This window comes from Zeus faber, assembly GCF_960531495.2.
Source record: "Zeus faber genome assembly, chromosome: 1".
Classification (NCBI taxonomy): Eukaryota; Metazoa; Chordata; class Actinopteri; order Zeiformes; family Zeidae; genus Zeus; species Zeus faber.
This window is the reverse complement of record NC_137193.1, coordinates 18,415,550-18,434,283: the sequence shown is the minus strand read 5'-3', so window position 1 is coordinate 18,434,283 and position 18,734 is coordinate 18,415,550. Positions and strand designations below refer to the sequence as shown.

At 41.6% G+C, this 18,734-nt stretch overlaps 1 protein-coding gene across 1 annotated transcript; it reads right to left on the bottom strand.

Annotated features, from left to right (window-relative positions):
* Positions 1–622: 622 nt before the first annotated feature.
* On the bottom strand, positions 623–14,907 carry eif3eb (eukaryotic translation initiation factor 3, subunit E, b). The gene is made up of 13 exons (XM_080012938.1): positions 14,806–14,907; positions 14,166–14,283; positions 13,884–14,001; positions 10,480–10,522; positions 9,891–9,995; positions 8,813–8,938; positions 8,056–8,180; positions 7,583–7,709; positions 7,378–7,479; positions 4,781–4,890; positions 4,307–4,409; positions 1,714–1,848; positions 623–1,007 (listed from the first exon to the last, which is right to left on the bottom strand). The coding sequence occupies exons 1-13, from the start codon at positions 14,893–14,895 to the stop codon at positions 972–974; spliced, it is 1,338 nt and encodes a 445-aa protein (XP_079869064.1). The 5' UTR covers positions 14,896–14,907; the 3' UTR covers positions 623–971.
* Positions 14,908–18,734: the final 3,827 nt, after the last annotated feature.

Below are 18,734 nucleotides of genomic sequence, written 5' to 3'. Positions count from 1 at the left end.
CCAGATGTTTACATGAGTCAAATATTTACTTAGGATACGCTAAATGGAGTAAAGAGTGCATTTCCGCGTCTCGACATCCAGGAACAGGATGTGGGCGACAAGAATGCAACGGCAACTCCAGCAATGGGAATTAAAAATATATTTTTTTAAAAACTTGCACGGACCTAATGAATCCAAAAATATTCTCTAGTGTCAAAGATGTTCCCTGAAAGGGTTAACATAATGTCTCTTCTAATGTGAGTCACTGTTCCCATACTTTCCATCATATCCGGTTGCCATGTCAACGGGCCAGGTCATATATTCTGAGTTTTACCCCAAATTAACTGCTTGAGTTTTCCCACATTTGAAGGCTTCGTCCAAAAAAAGAAAATGATGGAGAAAATGAGTCTACTAAAAAAAGACAAGAAAAACCCTTGTATTCAGTTTCAAACCATCGCGAGGCGTCTTGGCTTTAAGTAAAACTAACTCTAGAGCCAACGCTTGAAGCTTAAAGTATTAGACCCGAGAAGAAACTGCAGCGGTGGTTTTATCTTGGCTCTGAAAACAGGATGGAATATATTTAACGGACCAACAGCGCCATCTAGTGGCAGGACGTGCACGACCGGACAACAGGCTTGACCTAAAGAGGTGAAAAAAATGCTTTATTTTACTGCTCTAACATTTGGGTTTGTTTGGTTGACAGTTATGAAAAGTTCAAATATGTCTCTTTATAAACATATTAATGTGTTCACAGCCAATATTTTATTTGAAACCATAATACCAAAAGTAAATATATTATCGATAGTTTGCAATGGTCATCTTATAGGTAAACCGCCCATTGAGACTCTAGGACAGAGATGACTGTTCTTGAAAGAACAACGCTACTGGGAATGTTTGCTGGGGGGCAAAATGGGGGAACCTCATAAACCCAATATAACGTCTTTATAACACCACACCCGCATCTTCATCCTCTTCTTCCCATCGGTTGATTACTAGAATCCAGTATCTTGGCCGGCCCAGTTGGGGGTCTGAGGGAAAAAAGGATACAATAGTGGATCATTAGAACATTTGGACGCATTCTCATAAGGGTAAATAAACAAGCAGCAAACTAAGTTCATAATCCTTCATATCTGGCCTGTAATAAAAAATAAATTTAAAAAAAAGTATGTCTTAAATACAACTCATACACATGCCCAACACAACCCCGGGTCCTTTCCCCAACCCGGGAGAGCCGGGTTGGGGGAGCTATTTACAAATGAAACAGTAACAAAATCAAAATGCTATGTTTATAATAAACTGTTTAAAATAAATTAACAGTGTGTGTGACTGGATTATATGGATAATTTAGGGAAATGCAACTGTTTTTCCTCAACCTAAATGCACCCCCTATTAAAAATGAATGAGGGTTGCCTATTGGTCAGAAAAAAAAAATCTAAATTAGCATCCATAATCCCTATTTATGCATATTGTTGTTCTATGGAAGAATACAATGTTAAAATGTAAAATCAACATCAATGAATTAAAAGTCCTCATTACTCCCCCATTACTTGAGGTTGTTTTTTTTATTTTCTATTCCAAGAGTTTTAACTCATCTCTGCTAATAATATAGCAAAATGTTTGTTTAGATCTGCATATGATCCGGTGAACAGTTGCACAAGCCTGACGCCCTATATCCCCATTTTATTCCTTGTATTTTTACAGTACGTGCTATCTGAGAGCAGTTTGGTTCCAAACCTCATTCCTGTTGCTGTGCGCCAGCTTCTTCTCGATGTTCATGGCCAGCATCTGGCTGCGGAAGGACAGACTCTTCGTCTTCTCAATCACCTGCTGGTAGGGCGACACTGCGTTGTTGCCCATCACCACGTGGCCCTGGGGGTTGAGGGACGATCAAGGTTAATGAACAAAAAAGACACTAATGGGAGGAGAGGAGCAACGCACCGCTGCCTGATATCCAGACGGGTCGAGATCTCTCTCTGAAGACTATTACATCACAGCACCAACACTTTTAAAATGTGATCTTTGTACCATTTCTCAGCAAGTTTTCTTCTTCTCCTCCACCTCCTCCTCTTTCTACTTCACAATACAGCTGATATGCAAGAGCCCCCACTCGCCATGGAGAAAATAAACAGAGCAAGGAGCATCGACTAAACTGAAAGGTCAACTGCAGCATCTGTCTGCTTTAGTGCACTTGTGATTGTTCATAGGGTCTGGTACCCTTCATGAGGTGAATGCAGGCCACAAAAAACATCTTGAGGCGTTTTCACAACGCAGAAACTCTCATAATTCTAAGATCTTTTGGAGGAGCCCTCCCAAGGTCTCCCAGCAGAACATTGCCCAGAGCATCACACTGCCTCCGCTGGCTTGTCCTCCTCCCATGGTGCATTCTGGTGCCATCTCTTCCCCAGGTAACGACGCACACGCACCCGGTCGTCCACGTGATGTAAAAGAAAACATGATCCATTAGACCAGGCACCTTCTTTCATTGCTCCATGGTCCAGGTCTGATGCTCACGTGTTCATTGTAGGTGCTTTCTGTGGTGGACAGGAGTCAGCATGGACACTTTGACCGGTCTGCGGCTACGCAGTCCCATACACAGCAAGCTGTGATGTACTGTGTGTTCTGACACCTTTCTATCATAGCCAGGCGTGGGACAAAATATTGATTCTGGAATATGTCATTATACTTCCTCTTAGGATAGGTTATCAATATGACTTTTTATTAAAACATGCTGGCGCTCTAAAGTAGTGGTGTAACGGAACGTAGATGATCCGTACAGATCGCCCACTGCGGTTCTGCACGCATGTGAACTGCAGATTAATTGCAAAATTTAACCATCATAGTGAAATACAGTTTCACTGCCGTCTCGATGCAGAGTTGCAGTGAAAAGATAGATGCATGCTGCGTTTTACTTAGAGGCGCTATGATGCATAATGCGTTTTACTTAGAGGCGCTATGATTCGTTTACAATACATCATGCTACGTTGCTGCTCCTTTAGGACATGTCGTGAATGAGCTGTGGGTACAGTCAATGTCGCAGCTTTGCGTCTGTGTGTCTGCATAATGAAGCGGTCGAGATCCGCTGGTAAACAAATACAATGTGTTTTTAGAGAGGCAGATTTCTCTACAAAATCGACTGTAACTCGCTTAACTCCAAACTGAAATTTGGTTTGTTATAAACATGATCGTGGTATTGAAATTAAATTCAGTTACTGGGGGCGAAACAAATCATATTTTTCATTCACTACCATATTTAAAGGAAGAAGGTATCATGGGTGCATCATATTGCACTTTAATAATTGAGTATTGACTGAATACTTTATATATTTTATGACAATAATGTACACTGTATGTTATCAAACTGTTTGGTTCGCCCCCTACGGTTCAATACACACGTGAAACCGCGGTATTACGGTATCACGATTGAAGTCCACTGGACGCGTTGCCGCATCATACGGGCGCGGTGTGCCCGCAGGTCCACGCCTTCTATTAAATCATTGTTGGAGTGCCACGGCCACGTCAGCCGCCTGGGATTCGCACGGAGCCGCGCAGCATTTTTCTATTTTTGCGAGGGGTCTAATTTTATTTTTTCCAACTGCATGCGGATACACAGCCTTTTCAATAGAAACAAGATAAAACTTTGCAGAATGGGTTTTTTTTATAGAGTGAAATCAATCCAGTGTGCAGTCAAACCCCCTGTCACGTCAGTTTCACAAAGCAAAGGCACACACGCACTGGTCTGACTGAGCTTTTATTTTACTTTATATTCCAGACTGTCTATCAGTCTTGTGTCTCTCTCTCCCCCTCCCTCTCTCCTCCTGCTCAGCACAATATAAAGATAGATGGATAGATAATAGATAGATGACAGACAGACACACAGACAGATAGATAATATAGATAGATAGATAGATATAATAAGGGTTGGTATAGCCCCCACAGAGCCCTCAAAATCATCCAGTCAGTCCGGGATTATATGAAGAGACAGAAGTAATTGAGACCTGAGCCTAAATCCGCAGAAAGAACTGCGGCAATTTCTCAAAGATGCTTAGAAGCACCTACCTGTAGAGTACTTTAATAAACTGCGCAAGTGTACCCTTGAGAATTGGTGCTGTTTTAAAGGCAAAGGGTGGTCACACCAAATATTAATTTAATTTATGAATTCATATATTTTTTTCTTTATTATTGATTTTGGGCAACAAAAAATAAAAGATCAGAAACAAAAAAAAAGCTTCACATGTGGGGATAAAAATATATATTTTTTCCTACCATCTGTTGTAAAGCATAATTAGTGAGTGACTGCAGGTGAATTTTGGTGGATTCAGCGTCTTACCAGTTTAGAGTCGATCTTGGCGTCCAGTCGAGCGTTTCGGATGAGGTTGACAATCCATCTCTCCGCTTCCTCGGGCGTCATGTTGAGCTTGTCTGCCAGCATGCTGAGAGCAGAGAGCGAGGCTTAACTTGAGTAAACATCCTATGGGAGGAACTGGATGCTCTAGAGGTTTGTTTGTTTGAATGTGGCGTCCATGAAGTGTAAACGTTATTACGAATATCATGTTTTTCATAGTTTTATCCATTTCAATATTAATTAGTCTCATCCCAATTATTATTTGATAGCTGTTTGTAAATTAGTTTCAGATCTCATGAGTATGACATCTGGTATGATCGGAAAACTAGAGCATTTAAAAAATAAAAAAACAAATACCAATTTCCACCTTTTATAAACGCAATATTTTTTTTGAAGTGAAGAGACGGAACATGATGGGCAAAGTTACAACTGATGGTAGGAACATATTCTCTGCTGCACCTGATGCTGATGCACTGGTGGATACGACAGAAGGTCTCGAAAATGAAGAGACGGGCATTCTCAATGAAGTCCTCAAGACAAGCGACCAGGAAGAAGTCGTTCACAAGCACCTATCAAACAAACACACAGAAACACAAATAAATCAATCAACAATAATCATAACACCAGCGTTAAAGTGAGAATCCATAAGATCGCCTGCATTGGATGAACTGCACTACACTAAATCCCAGAATAGCCTTTTAAACTGCAACATTCGACTGACTGCAACAACATGGCCACTTGCTCTTTTTCCCTGAAAATATCCCTTTCTTCTGATCAATTGATTAATTGTTGTTTTTTTTCACTTGAGGGTGGGGATTTCATTCAAGGTTTGATTCTTTTGGGGAATGTTTATCCATACCCACAGCTTACTGACCACAACTAGCTACACTAGAGTGAATCTTCACTTGCCTCATGATTCAATTACGATTGATCTGTCAACGATTCTCGATGCATCTCAGTGTATTGCATCCCCAATTTTCTATATGGGTACCAAGACCTGCGTGAGGGAGAGGTTGAATATGATGGCAAACACTGGTGATGCAGGTTGGCACAGGTCTTCATAACATGTACGGGGATGCCATCTGAACCGGCTGCTTTCCTGGTGTTCACCTGTCTCAGAGCCCTCCTCACGTCGTGCTGAGATGCTGAGTGCGCGCTCACCTCCGGCGGCGGGACTCTGTTCTGTTGTCCAAACCAGGGGGCTAATGCGAAAGCATCAGCATTCACTCTGGTGGTAGCTCTGCCTCTGTTGTCTGTAATAGTCCGTAATCGCTGCCACATGTGTCGGGTGTCAGACGGCTGGAACCGAGACTCCCCTTTCCCTGTACCGACGCTTTGCCTCTTTCACAGCCCGCCTCATTTGGTAAGACACCGCTTTGTAATCTTCCTTGCTCCCCGACACGCTGTAAGCAGCGATGCGCGCGTTTAGTGTGTCCTGTATGGATTTGTCAACCCACAGTATTGCACCGTAACCATGGGAGCCACATCTTCCACGAGCTTAGTATTGAAGTTCATCGGCACTTCCATAAACTCGCTGACATCATTAGGGGTGGAGCGAAAAACGGCCCAGTTGACGTCACTCTGCACGTCCTGCAGCATGGCTTCTCATTGGCCAGTCCAGCACCTGATCTTCCTGGTCACCGGAGCTTCCCGAACACGATGGCGATAAGTACATTTTGTGTAGGCTGTTTTTTTTTAATTTATTTTTTAATCACAATAAAATCTGTTCGTTAGAAATTAGTGGTTGGGTCCAAATTTTTTTTTCTTCCCCCATGTAGGCTTAATCATATTTCCATCCAGAATGCAGAATCATCCGCATCGCGATGCATCTTAAAATCGAGAAATTTCCACACCTCTCGGCTACACTGCTTCCGATTCTGCAGATTAAAATTCCTATTCATTAAATATGTTTGTGCTTGGCTGGATATAGACTCTGAAAACCATTCAACATAAGCCACCACAAGCTGAGAGCACAACACAGTATTCATGGGAGATTATAGATGATGACGTGGCTCAATGCGGTTCTCCCAGCCACCCCACCCCACTCCCCACAGCAACGTTATATAGTCAAGTTTGGCCACCTTAAATCTCCAGAACAGCTTAAATTTTTACGGGTGTATTACTGTCATCTGGGGTTCCAAAAGTAGACTAGGCTATTTTGTTCCAGAAAAAGGCAATGAGTGAAGCTACGGGTACACAAATCCACTTAATGCCTTCCATAGTAAGTAATGTGTCACATGCCACTGGACGCTCCAATCATCTCAACTAGCTTCTTAGCATGTAATTATTTTTTTAATGTTCTGGTGAGTTTGAGGTGCACTGCTGACATCACTGCCATGCTTTGTAAACCATTCTGGGAAGATACAGAAATCTAAATCTGACAGCCCAGCCCATTTGAGGGAAAGAAAACTAAAAATGAAATAAAAGAAGCAGCGAATCGGGGCAAGAGGTGGATTTACTGAAGCTGAGCAGCCGCCGAGTTAAAAAGCGGACGACTCAGGAGATCAAAACCGCGGATCAGGGACAACTCAGTTGGAGATGTCCAACTTGGGAGTGCATGAGGAAAAGGGAGTGCCAGATGCCTGTCGGTCGTGACTGATGGGAGGGTTTGCAGGTATCATAGTTAAAGTTAATACCTTTTAAGACAAATTTAAGACCAATTTTTGGACAAATCATCTATTGCTTATTTAATCAATATTATATATTGATTGATTAATATATTTGCTGCCGGGCTGATCTAAGTATCAGGTAGAATCAGGGAAGGTTATGAACAAGATGATTATATGAGCTGTTATTAGAACCCTTTATTTTAGGTCACATAACAGGGAAAGTGATTAGGAACTGTAATAAATCTCACCAGTACCTTTTGTTTTGTTGTATTTTCCCTAGAACTTCAGACAGGTTAAGTATAAGGATTATCTTGGCTCTTTCTCCACAGGTAAGTATAAAGTGAGTCAGCTGGGTTTGAAGTATGATGGTATGGGCCGATGCAAAAAAAACTTCATTAACCGAGACCCTGCAGACACCCTTCAACATCTTCATGAGGACATTCTTACCGACTCACACTCCCTCAGCTTCTTCTGAGCGCTGTCAAAGTCAAAATTGACATACAGACACTCCACGAACTCCGTGATGGGGTCCTTGTAAGTGTACGACTCCTGAGTAAGAGAGAGATAGAAATAGAGAGACAGAAGTAGTTATGGCAGGTTGATCGATTTGTTGAGCGGGAAAAAATGTTTCCTCTCTGTCAAATCATCTCACCTGCTGAATGACTTTCACCAAGTCCTTGAGCACTTGCCGGCGCTTGCGCACGTCTTTGTTGGTGATGACGGCGGTGGTGAGGTAACGCAGGATGTGGGGGCACATTGTCTGGATGGCGTTCAGGTACCTGGAGAAAACAAAAAAAATCTGCATCATAACTGGTTGCCATAGCAACTACCAATTTTGTCATATTGCATAACTTTTCCATGACTGGAAACTACATTGCAAAATGCTGTTAGTGTGGCGATCAAGAGCATGGACCACAATATCACAGATTTCAACTAGTTTTATTTAAAACTTTGCTTTTAGATCTTTATAATACCATTTTGAGCAATTCAGATAAGGGGTTTCTTAATTATACTCATCACAAAAATATTGAATATCAGACTTTAAAAAGGCCTGTTAATTCCTCATTTTGTTTTGATCTGTACAATCCTAAGTCATTCAGCATGAGCATCCCCTTAATAACATACTGAGGCTGGTAGAGGAACAGCTCGATGATGTTGTCTCTGCCTTTGGGATGGTTAAAGAAGACGAACAGGGACCAGTGGATGAGCCAGGTCCTCTGCTGGAGGGACTGGAGGGGGGAGCTCACGGACTGACAGAAGAGAGATACAACAACCACAATCATGTTTAAAAGGCTGTTTTGTGACCATACATTTAAGAATTGAACTTTGAAAACAATGATGACAAGTACTAGACTTTGGGATAAAAAGGTCTCTGGTGGTCATTTTACCAGTGACCATAAATAAATTACAATTTTAGAGTGAGGATGAATGGCAATTGTTGGATGGTGTTTGTAAACTGTTTTTATGTATGCAAGTTAAGAAACCTCATGATGAGATTACAAAATAATAAACATCAGTTTAAAACACTTTCAATTTCCTATAAATTTTTAAACATTGTTTTTATTTTTTATATTATTCTTGCCTAATGTTTGATGTGTGCTGCTGCAACACAGCAATTCCCGCCCCATGGATGAATAAAGTCTATCAATTCTCAATAATAATCCAAGTAACTTGTTGTAAGCGCAACTAGGAGATCATACTAAGGTAGGTTTCTCACCATATTGTTTTGATTTTTCCAAAACCCAAAAACAGAGAATATTTGTTTTCAATCAAAATTATGAGCCATCATCAGGAAAATGGTCAGTCATGTAAAATTTGAGGGCTGAGCAGTAAACAAGATAAAACTCAATTTGGCACTGGTACAGTCCTTTAAATATCTCACGTTGTTGTCGATGGTCTCCCTCAGGCGGGTGAGGTCATCCATTGCTGCCTCCCAGTTCTGCATCAGGATCTCGGAAGCTAGCTTCCCCCACAGAGAGCTCAGAGCATTCCTGTCTGTCGAAGGCACCTGCGACGGAAGAGGAAATCAGGTTCATATCCACATGGAAAGTGGAATAAATAGTCGGTCACTCGATTTTAGAAAGCCTGATAAATGGATTTTGGGGGGGGGGGGATACACAAGGCTAACTTTGACAGGGAAAAATCTCGTTCAGAAGCCTTATTAACTACTTTAACAGTCTTTGAATTACTGTTTATTTAACATTTGACTGGGGTAGTTGCCAGGGTGACCGGTAAATTGCTTCTTATATTTCATCAACCTTCCTTCTATTTTTGTCTTTGTCTATATTTTATTTCATTCCAGCCCTCCGAAAAGCAATTTGGATGCATATTGTTTTTTGTGTAAATAAAATTGCTTTGATTTAAGTATTAAATTGAACAGTACTTCCAAGGCACCCCGCTGGCTATTGCAGCTTAAAGATCACTCCATCTCAAGTTTTCACCAACCAGGAAAACAGCTACGTGACTACCGATTGAAAAGCCTGCATTAGCATCACCACGGCAACCAGAGATAACACATGTTTTCTGCATCAATAAAGAAAAGCAAAGGTAAACAACGCAACTAGTCTAAGGCTGCCGACAGTCAACGAATCAAATCAGTCGGAAAACCGTCCATCGACTAAGGTTCTTCGAGTCGAGTGGTCGTTTGATGTAGAGGGTTTGCACTGGACACACTCAATCAGAAGGTCGAAGTGTGAAGAAATACTTTAGTTCCACAGTAAGTGGGTGTGGCAGCTTAGAAAATCATAAGACACTTTTTGCCAAATGCCATTTTAACAAGAACTTGAAATAATGAAAATTAGGTGCTAAAAACAGTTTGTATTGTAGCAAGTAACACTGCAATGTAAATGCAAAAAATACTAGCAATTCTAAACTGCACACAGTACAATTCCATTTGAGAAGTGTATGCACAAGAAATCACACAACAGTTTCTTGTCAATGAAGAAACATATTACTCTTACCAGGACACGGAAGAAGTAGAGGTACTCGGCAGCCCCAGAATAGTTTCCACACTCGTACTGGAACTTGGCATACCTGTACAGGGTGTCTAGGTACTCTTGGCGAAACTAAGGATCAAAAAGAAAGGAAGAAAATAAACAATACATACTCATTGTTAGTGTAGGGAAGAAGATGAACAACAACCAGGTGTGTTCGTGTTATATTTTAAATTGCCTTGTTTGCTGGAAGGTTGCCTGTTCCAACAGCCATTTTTGGCAGGACAATTTAAACATGACTGCCACTGGAATTATTGGAACTGGTTGTTGAATTTCATAATCTGGCAACCTCTTGCCAGCTGGATGAGAAATGTGTTTTGGGCCTTGTTTTACAGTCCATCAAAAGGACGTTCTGGATGTTTCTAATGGACCACCTCACCCCTATAAAGGAGCATTACATAACATTATATAATTTAGCAGACTCTTGTATCCAAAGAGACTTGAAATTAGTGCATTAACCAAATAGGTGCAACCTATTAGTCGATAGTTCAGCAAAGCCTTCAAAAGGAACTGATAACATCCATTTAGAACCCCAGTGTTGTATCAGACGACTTACGTTGTGTTTCTCCGACAGATAGTCAAAGAGCATCCGCCCGTCCCTGAAGAAAGATGAACAAAGAAAGTTTGCCATTTTAAAAGCAAAAGCCGCAGTAATACACTGCACTTCTTAAGCAAATCACAGCATGTGTACTGTGTTTGTAATTTCCTCATGGATTAAGGTATGAAACATGGAAATGCACATTTACAAAGAAACATGTGACACAATAAATCCAGGTTATCTGCAACTATCATCAAATACTATTCAATGACTTAACACCATTTAAATGGCAGTTATAGCTAAATTTAACTTGTTTTGGTGGCAAAGCTTATGCTTTATGTTCTTTGCAGTACAAAGGAAGCAGTTAGTTCTGAGCCTAGAATATGTTCAAACAAAAATGTTTTGAATTATTTAAGTATCAATAGATTAAGAGTGTTCATTTTTTTATTAGAAAAATAAGAGAATTTCAGAGTATTATCTCAATTGAAGATTTATTTTAGCCTTTTTTTGATGTATCCCCCAGATACACTGATATAATGGATGCAACTGTACAGGGTATGTTATCGAAGCGTTCGGTACACCCCCTACAGTTCAATACACCCCCTACGGTTCAAAACACACACTTGAACCGCGGTATTTCGGTATCACTGTAGAAGTCCACTGAACGTGTTTGCGCAGCATAGAGCTGCGGTGCAGTGTGCCATGAATACTGCTTCCTATTGAATTAACTGTTGCATCTCTACCGGCCACATCAGCCGTACGGAGCCCTGCGGGGCATTTCTCTATTTTTGCCCTATCTAGGTCTATTTTTTTTTTTTCAACTGCACACAGCCTTTACCATTGAAACAGGAGCTAAAACTACATAGAAATGGTTTTTTTTTAAAGAGTGCAATCAATCAAGATGTCCAGTCAGAAAGGAACCCTGTGTGGCTGTGTCCCTCTTTATTACGAACTACTCTTAAGATACTCTCTTCCACTGACACCAGAAAGTGAGTGTCTCGCTGGGTGATGCGCCGTTCTTTTTTTGTGAAGTTCAACAGTTTTCCCCCTGTATGTAAGGGATAGCCTCTGCTCTTCCCTCGCCAGGAGGTGCCCTTGCAGAAAAGGAGCGCACCCACTGTCACGTCAGCTTCACAAAGGGAAGGCACACAAGTTTTATTTTACTATTATTTGTGTGAAAAATACTGTTTCTACCCGTTCTGCACAACAATAATTAACTGTAGTACTGTTTTTTGTGACACACACACACAAAATTAGAATATCATGAAAAAGTTCCATAGTTTTTGTCACTCATTTCAGAAAGCGAAACCCAAATATTATATAGATTCATTACACAGAGTGAAATATTTCAAGTTGAAATTTTGATGATTGTGGCTATAGACAATGAAAACCCAAAATTCAGTGTCTCAAAAAATTTGAATATCAATATCAATAAAAAAAGGATATTTTAAACAGCAATGTCAGGCTTCTGAAAAGTATGTTCATTTCTATGCACTCAATACTTGGTTGGGCCTCTACTCAAGTGTAATGGAAGCCCAGGTTGCTTTGATAGCAGCCTTCAGGTCATCTACATTGTTGGGTCTGGTGTCGCTCATCTTCCTCTTGACAATACCCGATAGATTCTCTATGGGGTTCAGATCAGGCGAGTTTGCTGGCCAATCAAGCACAGTAACACCATGGTCATTAAACCAGCTTTTGGTACCTTTGGCAGTGTGGGCAGGTGCCAAGTCCTGCTAGAAAATGAAATCAGCATCTCTATGAAGCTTGTCAACAGAAGGAAACATGAAGTGCTCTAAGATTTCCTCGTAGATGGCTGTGTTGACTGTGGACTCCAGAAAACACAGTGGACCAACACCAGCAGATGACATCGCAGCCCAAATCATCACTGACTGTGGAAACTTCACACTGGACTTCAAGCAATGTGGATTCTGTGCCTCTCCACTTTTCCTCCAGACTCTGGGACCTTGATTTCCAAATGACATGCAAAATTTACTTTCATCTGAAAAGAGGACTTTGGACAACTGAGCAACAGTCCAGTTGTTTTTCTCCACAGCCCAGGTAGGACGCTTCCGACATTGTCTCTGGTTCAGGAGTGGCTTGACACGAGGAATGCGACATTTGTAGCCCCCGTCTGGGATTCGTCTGTGCGTAGTGGTTCTTGATGCGCTGACTCCAGTCTTAGTTCACTCCTTGTGAAGCTCCCCCAATTTTCTTGAATGGAACGGCTTGACAATCTTCTCAAGGCTGCAGTTATCCCTTTTGCTTGTGCACCTTTTCCTACCACACCTTTTCCTTCCACTCAACTTTCTATGAATATGCTTGGATACAGCACTCTGTGAACAACCAGCTTCTTTAGCAATGACCTTTTGTGGCTTACCCTCCTTGTGGACAGTGTCAATGACTGTCTTCTGGACATCTGTTAAGTCAGCAGTCTTCCCCATGATTGTGTAGCCTACTGACCCAGACAGAGACAATTTAAAGGCTCAGGAAACCTTTGCAGGTGTTGAGTTCATTAGCTGATTAGGGTGTGACACCATGACTTTCCAATATTGTACTTTCTCACAACATTCTAATTTTCTGAGACACAGAATTTTGGGTTTTCATTATCTATATTCACAATCATCAAAAGTTCAAGAAATAAAGGCTTGTAATAGTTCAGTCTACATGTAATGAATCACTTTCTGAAATGAGTGACAAAATATTGAACTTTTTCATGATATTCAAATGTTAAAGATGTACCTGTATACATAGGCACACACACACGCACACATATATAGAGTAAACACACATACATAGATACCTACATATATATGCCACCTGCCCCATGTACCCCACAGTGCCCTTCTTATCAGGCGCGCTTAAAAAAAAAAAAATATATATATATATATATATATATATAAAATTAACGAGAGTCGAGGTAGCGGATTGTCTGGGCAAGATATATTCACGAGGAAGACCTCATGAGCCTCGGTGCACATACAATGTGCGCACAGCGGCTCTGCTGTGCTGCTCCCTTTGCCCAGAGCGGCAAAATGCCTAGAACCGGAGCTGGGTGTCCATGTGCCTTTTCTTTTTTTAGAGCACCTTCCCCTAAAAGTCTCTGTACGGGACCAGTCGTTAATGAACAACTCAGTGTGGAGAGGGGGAGAGCCTTCGACCCGTCTCTCCCCTCCAGTTTCAGAACACAGTAAACTGCGTTTAGACCATTTCAATTCTCTGATTTTTCCTGACGGACTAAAAAAAAGAAAAAAAGAAAAGAAAGAAAGTCTGTCATCAATGTCGAGTGTGATTCATGAGTTGATCACTGATAGACAATTTAATCGTAAATCGACCCAAGCCTATTAGGCAGTAAACCTGCTTAATGTTGTTGCTCTTATAACTTGGGGGGGGGGGGGGGGGGTTCCTTAGCAGAACTGTCTGACCTGGTGGACTGCATCTGCCGAGTTGTCTCTGGGTCTTCAAACATCTTCACTATCGGCTCTGTCTCCAGCTGCAGCTGTTTCAGCTGGGCCACCACAGTGGTTCTCTTCTCCCGCAGAGCTACAAAGATGATTTCATTTCTATTACATTGATGATCAACAATGACTGATGATAAATTACCATTATGTGGCTCAAGAATTGTTGGAGGATCAGGCCATACCAAGAATAAGAAGTAGTGTGCAGTGTTACCAGCACACCAAATTACAGATTGTGAAAGTTCTTACAGTGTGGGATCTCCTTGTCTGGGTAGAGGTTTTTATACACATCCATGGCGAAATCCACCATGTTGGTGTCGCTGAGCAGGTCCAGCTTGCCCTGGAGGAGTTCCTTCTCATTGTAGATCTACAACACAGCAAGCCATGGTGGTCTGTCATACAGAAAACTAAAATTCTGCACATCAAGTCATTTATAGAGCCCACACCGGATGGGAATAGCATTTAGTGACTAAATATGGTGGTAATATATGGTTACAATTGGATACGAGCCGCTGTTAAAACACAACGTGATGATCCATCCAGCTACGTTCCCTGATCCCAGCTGATCAGTGCGCGTACTGGTGACACGTTAAATAATGTAAGAACAATATGTAAATAAATATAACGGGCGTTCTTAAAGGTTTTTCCGTCGATAATAACTGTGTAATTATAGCCGAACTACACCAAAACTAAGTGATCAAGTAAGGCTAAGCTAGCCAACGTGTGCTAGTGTTAGCCTAACTAGCTGCTCAAGTGCAGTGAATGAGCCGGGTATGCTAGCAGGGCTGTGGCGGAAAACGAGCTCCATTTCCTCTGTCCTGACACCAAACACGGCTTGAAAGACGCCACGTCGTGTTCTAATAACAACGTGTTTTCAAATAAGCTGTACCTCTTTGACGGAGAGAAACTCCAGGAGGGGGAAGACCAGATGCCGGTCCAGAAAATGTGCTATCTTTGTGGTGAGGTCGTAGTCCGCCATCTTTACGGCTTCAAAAAGAGGCAGAACTTTATCAACAAGGCGGCTTGGGACAAACCGAGGGGACACGAGCGCCTCCAGCGGCCGTGACGCGTTTCCTCCACAGGACACGTGACGCGTTTTGGCGCGTATTTCTTGTTGTTTTTAGTATAGTTTACAGTGTTTTATTGGCATATCCATCTATATCCGATCAATCGATGATCTATCTATCTATCTATCTATCTATCTATCTATCTATCTATCTATCTATCTGTCTGTCTGTCTGTCTGTCTGTCTGTCTGTCTGTCTGTCTGTCTGTCTGTCTGTCTGTCTGTCCGTCCGTCCATCTATCTATCTATCTATCTATCTATCTATCTATCTATCTATCTATCTGTCTATCTATCTATTTATCTATCTATCTATTTATCTAATTTTCTATCTATCTATCTATCTATCTGTCTATCTATCTATCTATCTATCTGTCTATCTGTCTATCTATCTATCTATCTATCTATCTGTCTATCTGTCTATCTATCTATCTATCTGTCTATCTGTCTATCTGTCTATCTATCTATCTATCTATCTATCTATCTATCTATCTATCTATCTATCTATCTGTCTATCTGTCTGTCTGTCTGTCTGTCTGTCCGTCTGTCTGTCTGTCTGTCCGTCCGTCCATTCCCCACCCATGCATCCATCCATCCACTCATGTATCATCCATACATCCATCTATAGCACAGCTATCCCTTGTATTTCATCTCCTTGTTTTTCTCCCAGAGATCTATATAAATGATGTGATTTTGGATTATTTCTTCTTGTTCTAATTACACAACACAACCAAAATTCACTCGTTATTTCCCTCCTTCTAAACGTCCTGATCTACTCATTCATTTACTTGGTCCGGGGCTGGAACATGGAAAGAACGGCAGGCGACGTTGGCACATATTCATTGTCATTTGACGTAAAACTGTAATACCATGTTTAAATAGGGGCTGTGAGAATGCTTTAGCATTATAAATATGAATGATAAACTGCTCTTATAGCCTGAGCATTGGATTCAACTTGACTTTCCCTATTTGCTTTGACAGACACTCATCCATTCTGTTCCTATTTAATCTGTTTCCGTTCACAGACAATGCAAACACGCTCATGCACAACGTCTCAACACGCCATCGACATATTTATTTGTGAACAAAGTCCTGTTAAGAACCATCAATAAGTCCCGAAAAACACATGTCATTGACATCAAACCAGCCTGTGTAACCAGCATGCGTGGTCAAGCTTTGTCTGCTCGTGTTTCATCATTCCCTGGCTAAGATGAGTTTGTTTTCGAATGTAAACACACATTCCCACTGACCCCGGTGTCCGTGCCTCGGAGGGAAATACGATCGTTCTAACGCTCCCGCATCATTCCGTTCGAGCTTTTGTTTTCTGAACTCTTGGTCAGCCGTGCCCTCTGGACTAGGCTCGGGCGACCGTGCAAAACCCCAATAGCCGATCGACGGGGAGCAGCGATCGGCGATACACGATTTTTATCGGGGGGGAGGGGCGGAAAACGCGCTCTCCTCGTTCCGGGACTGCAGGATTTATTACTTACAAGTAAAGTGTTTACACAAAAACATCCAGTTTCTACTCAATTAAGTCCCATAGCAACGGAAAGCAACGGGTAGACAGTTGTTGTTTTTTTGGAACGGGACGGAACGGGACAGTCTCCTAACTCACACTGCGTTTAAAAATGTTGTTCCACACACGCAGGAAACGAACGAAAATGAATAGACGTAAATTAAAAAGACGGGCAGGGGAGCCGGCGCGCACCGCTGTCTGGAGGAGGAACACAAAAATACTCGAATTCTCTGAGGTTGGGTTTACTTTTTTCATTTTCCTTTTTGGTTAAAAAAAAAAAAAATGGAAATAAAATAAATCGAAATCGTTCTCTATGTGATTATATTGTATGTTGCTGCATTATTATCGTTAAGATCTGCGATGTGCTCACAGCGGAGGGCAGATCGCGGGCGTCTCCTCCCAGCGATCAACGCTCCCTTGTGCTGCTCTGTTTGACCAGAGTGGAAGATGCCGAGACCCGGAGCTGGGGCTCCATGTGCATTTTTCTTTCTTATTCAGCACCTGCCCAAAGCTTCTGAACGGGACTGTAGAGGGGAAGTGAAATCCGGTAGTTTCGCAACAGCGCTTAGAGGAGAGAGTTAGAGCTTCCCCTCCCTCCCTCCCTCTCTCTCTCTCTCTCTCTCTCTCTGTCCCTCTCTCCGCTCCAGTTTCAGAACACGCTTCACATACACTGATTTTTCTTTGGTGGAGAAAAAAAAAAAATTTCAAAATAACGTCTGTCATCAATGTCAATCGCCATCGATTGTCTCGATGGCGATTGACACCGATGACGCCGATAGACGACTTAATCGTAAATCGGCCCAAGCCTTGTCTGGAGGGTACCGATGGTGCTGGAAAGAAGGGGAAATCTGCCTCAAATTGGCATTTTGTCAGAGTTCCTCCCTGAATGAAAAAGTGTGAGATTTCGCCCGCCCGAGTGATAGATTTGATTCCCCACTATTCACACCTACCATACAATCCATGGCATAAAGTTGTCCCTTGGTGGCACTATGCTCAGCGACACACCTGTCAGTGATGCTGGCACTGTCTGCCAGGAAGCCCAACAAGTTAGGGAATGTAAAAATGAAACCAGCAAACAGACTGTTCTGCTGCATAATAATTAAAAAACAAGTGAGAGATATTTCATTTAAACACACACATGTTCAGCATAGAATTGGTGTTGAGATATAAAAATGTTGAGACTGAAAAGATACGGGACTGAGAGATGAAGGATCGCATGTCTTGACATCCTGAATCTGTTTGACGTGAAGCTAATGATTGGCTTTTGGCTTTGAAGAGCCACACAGACAGCAGTACATGAGATCTAAAGAAGCATGTCGATAATAATAATTGGTATTTTATTCATTATTGTGGGCAAATTGCCCTTAGACCCTCTAATACCAATTTATATACGTACCTAATAATATTAATACAATTGATAATAATAGTAATAATAATAATATTAATAATAATAATAGTAATAATAATAATAATAATAATAATAATAATAATATTATTTTAATTATCTAAGTATAAAGGAAGGAATCTCTGATCTCTGTCTGTCCAATCTCTGTCTGTTGGTCCTTCCATTATCTCGACAAACCGACATCCGGTGTACTTCACACTTGGTGGACGTGGACGTGGAGTGTCAAATCTGATGCAATTTGGACACGCGACACGTCTAATATCATGAACTTTGAATAAACAAGCAAACATTTAGCTGCACCACTCTGTGCAGCAGCGCGGCGGGTCTTCGCAAACAGCGAGCCGCTCATCACCGGTGTTGCATGTAGGCGTTCATGAAACGTGAGGGCGGAAAGGACCTCCCATTCACCACACAGTGACGGGCACCAAGCAAGGGCAAGTGAGAAAATATATTGGAATAAACTGATCCCTTGTTTGGCATCGATCCTATTGACATTTGAATCGATCTTCAAAATGAGATGTAGTATTGGCAGTATGGATACTTTTGGTATCGATCCGCCAAAAGAATCACTGCTGATTTCATGTAAGGATGGAGGACAACAAGGGAAAGTAATCAGCGTGAATAAAATTAATAGCAGGAAAGTGCAATGTTCCCTGGCTAGTGACAGAAAATGGTTCAGAGGAGTTGTCGGAGGGATTCCGGTAAAAATCAACAGATGACGCAAAAGGAAATGTAAGTGAGGTCAACCCTCTGAAAGTAAACAGAAATGAGATTAAATGTGATTATTTCTTATTGTTTTTATTATAGTTTACAGTGTTTTATTGGCATATCCATC

Excerpts from the sequence above, each read along its gene's own strand:
- eif3eb (XM_080012938.1), bottom strand. The coding sequence starts at position 14,895 with ATGGCGGACTACGACCTCACCACAAAGATAGCACATTTTCTGGACCGG. Across the intron at positions 8,939-9,890 it reads TCTACTTCTTCCGTGTCCTG|GTGCCTTCGACAGACAGGAA; the intron begins GTAAGAGTAATA and ends CTTCCGTCGCAG. Across the intron at positions 4,891-7,377 it reads AGCTGAGGGAGTGTGAGTCG|GTGCTTGTGAACGACTTCTT; the intron begins GTAAGAATGTCC and ends TTTGTTTGATAG.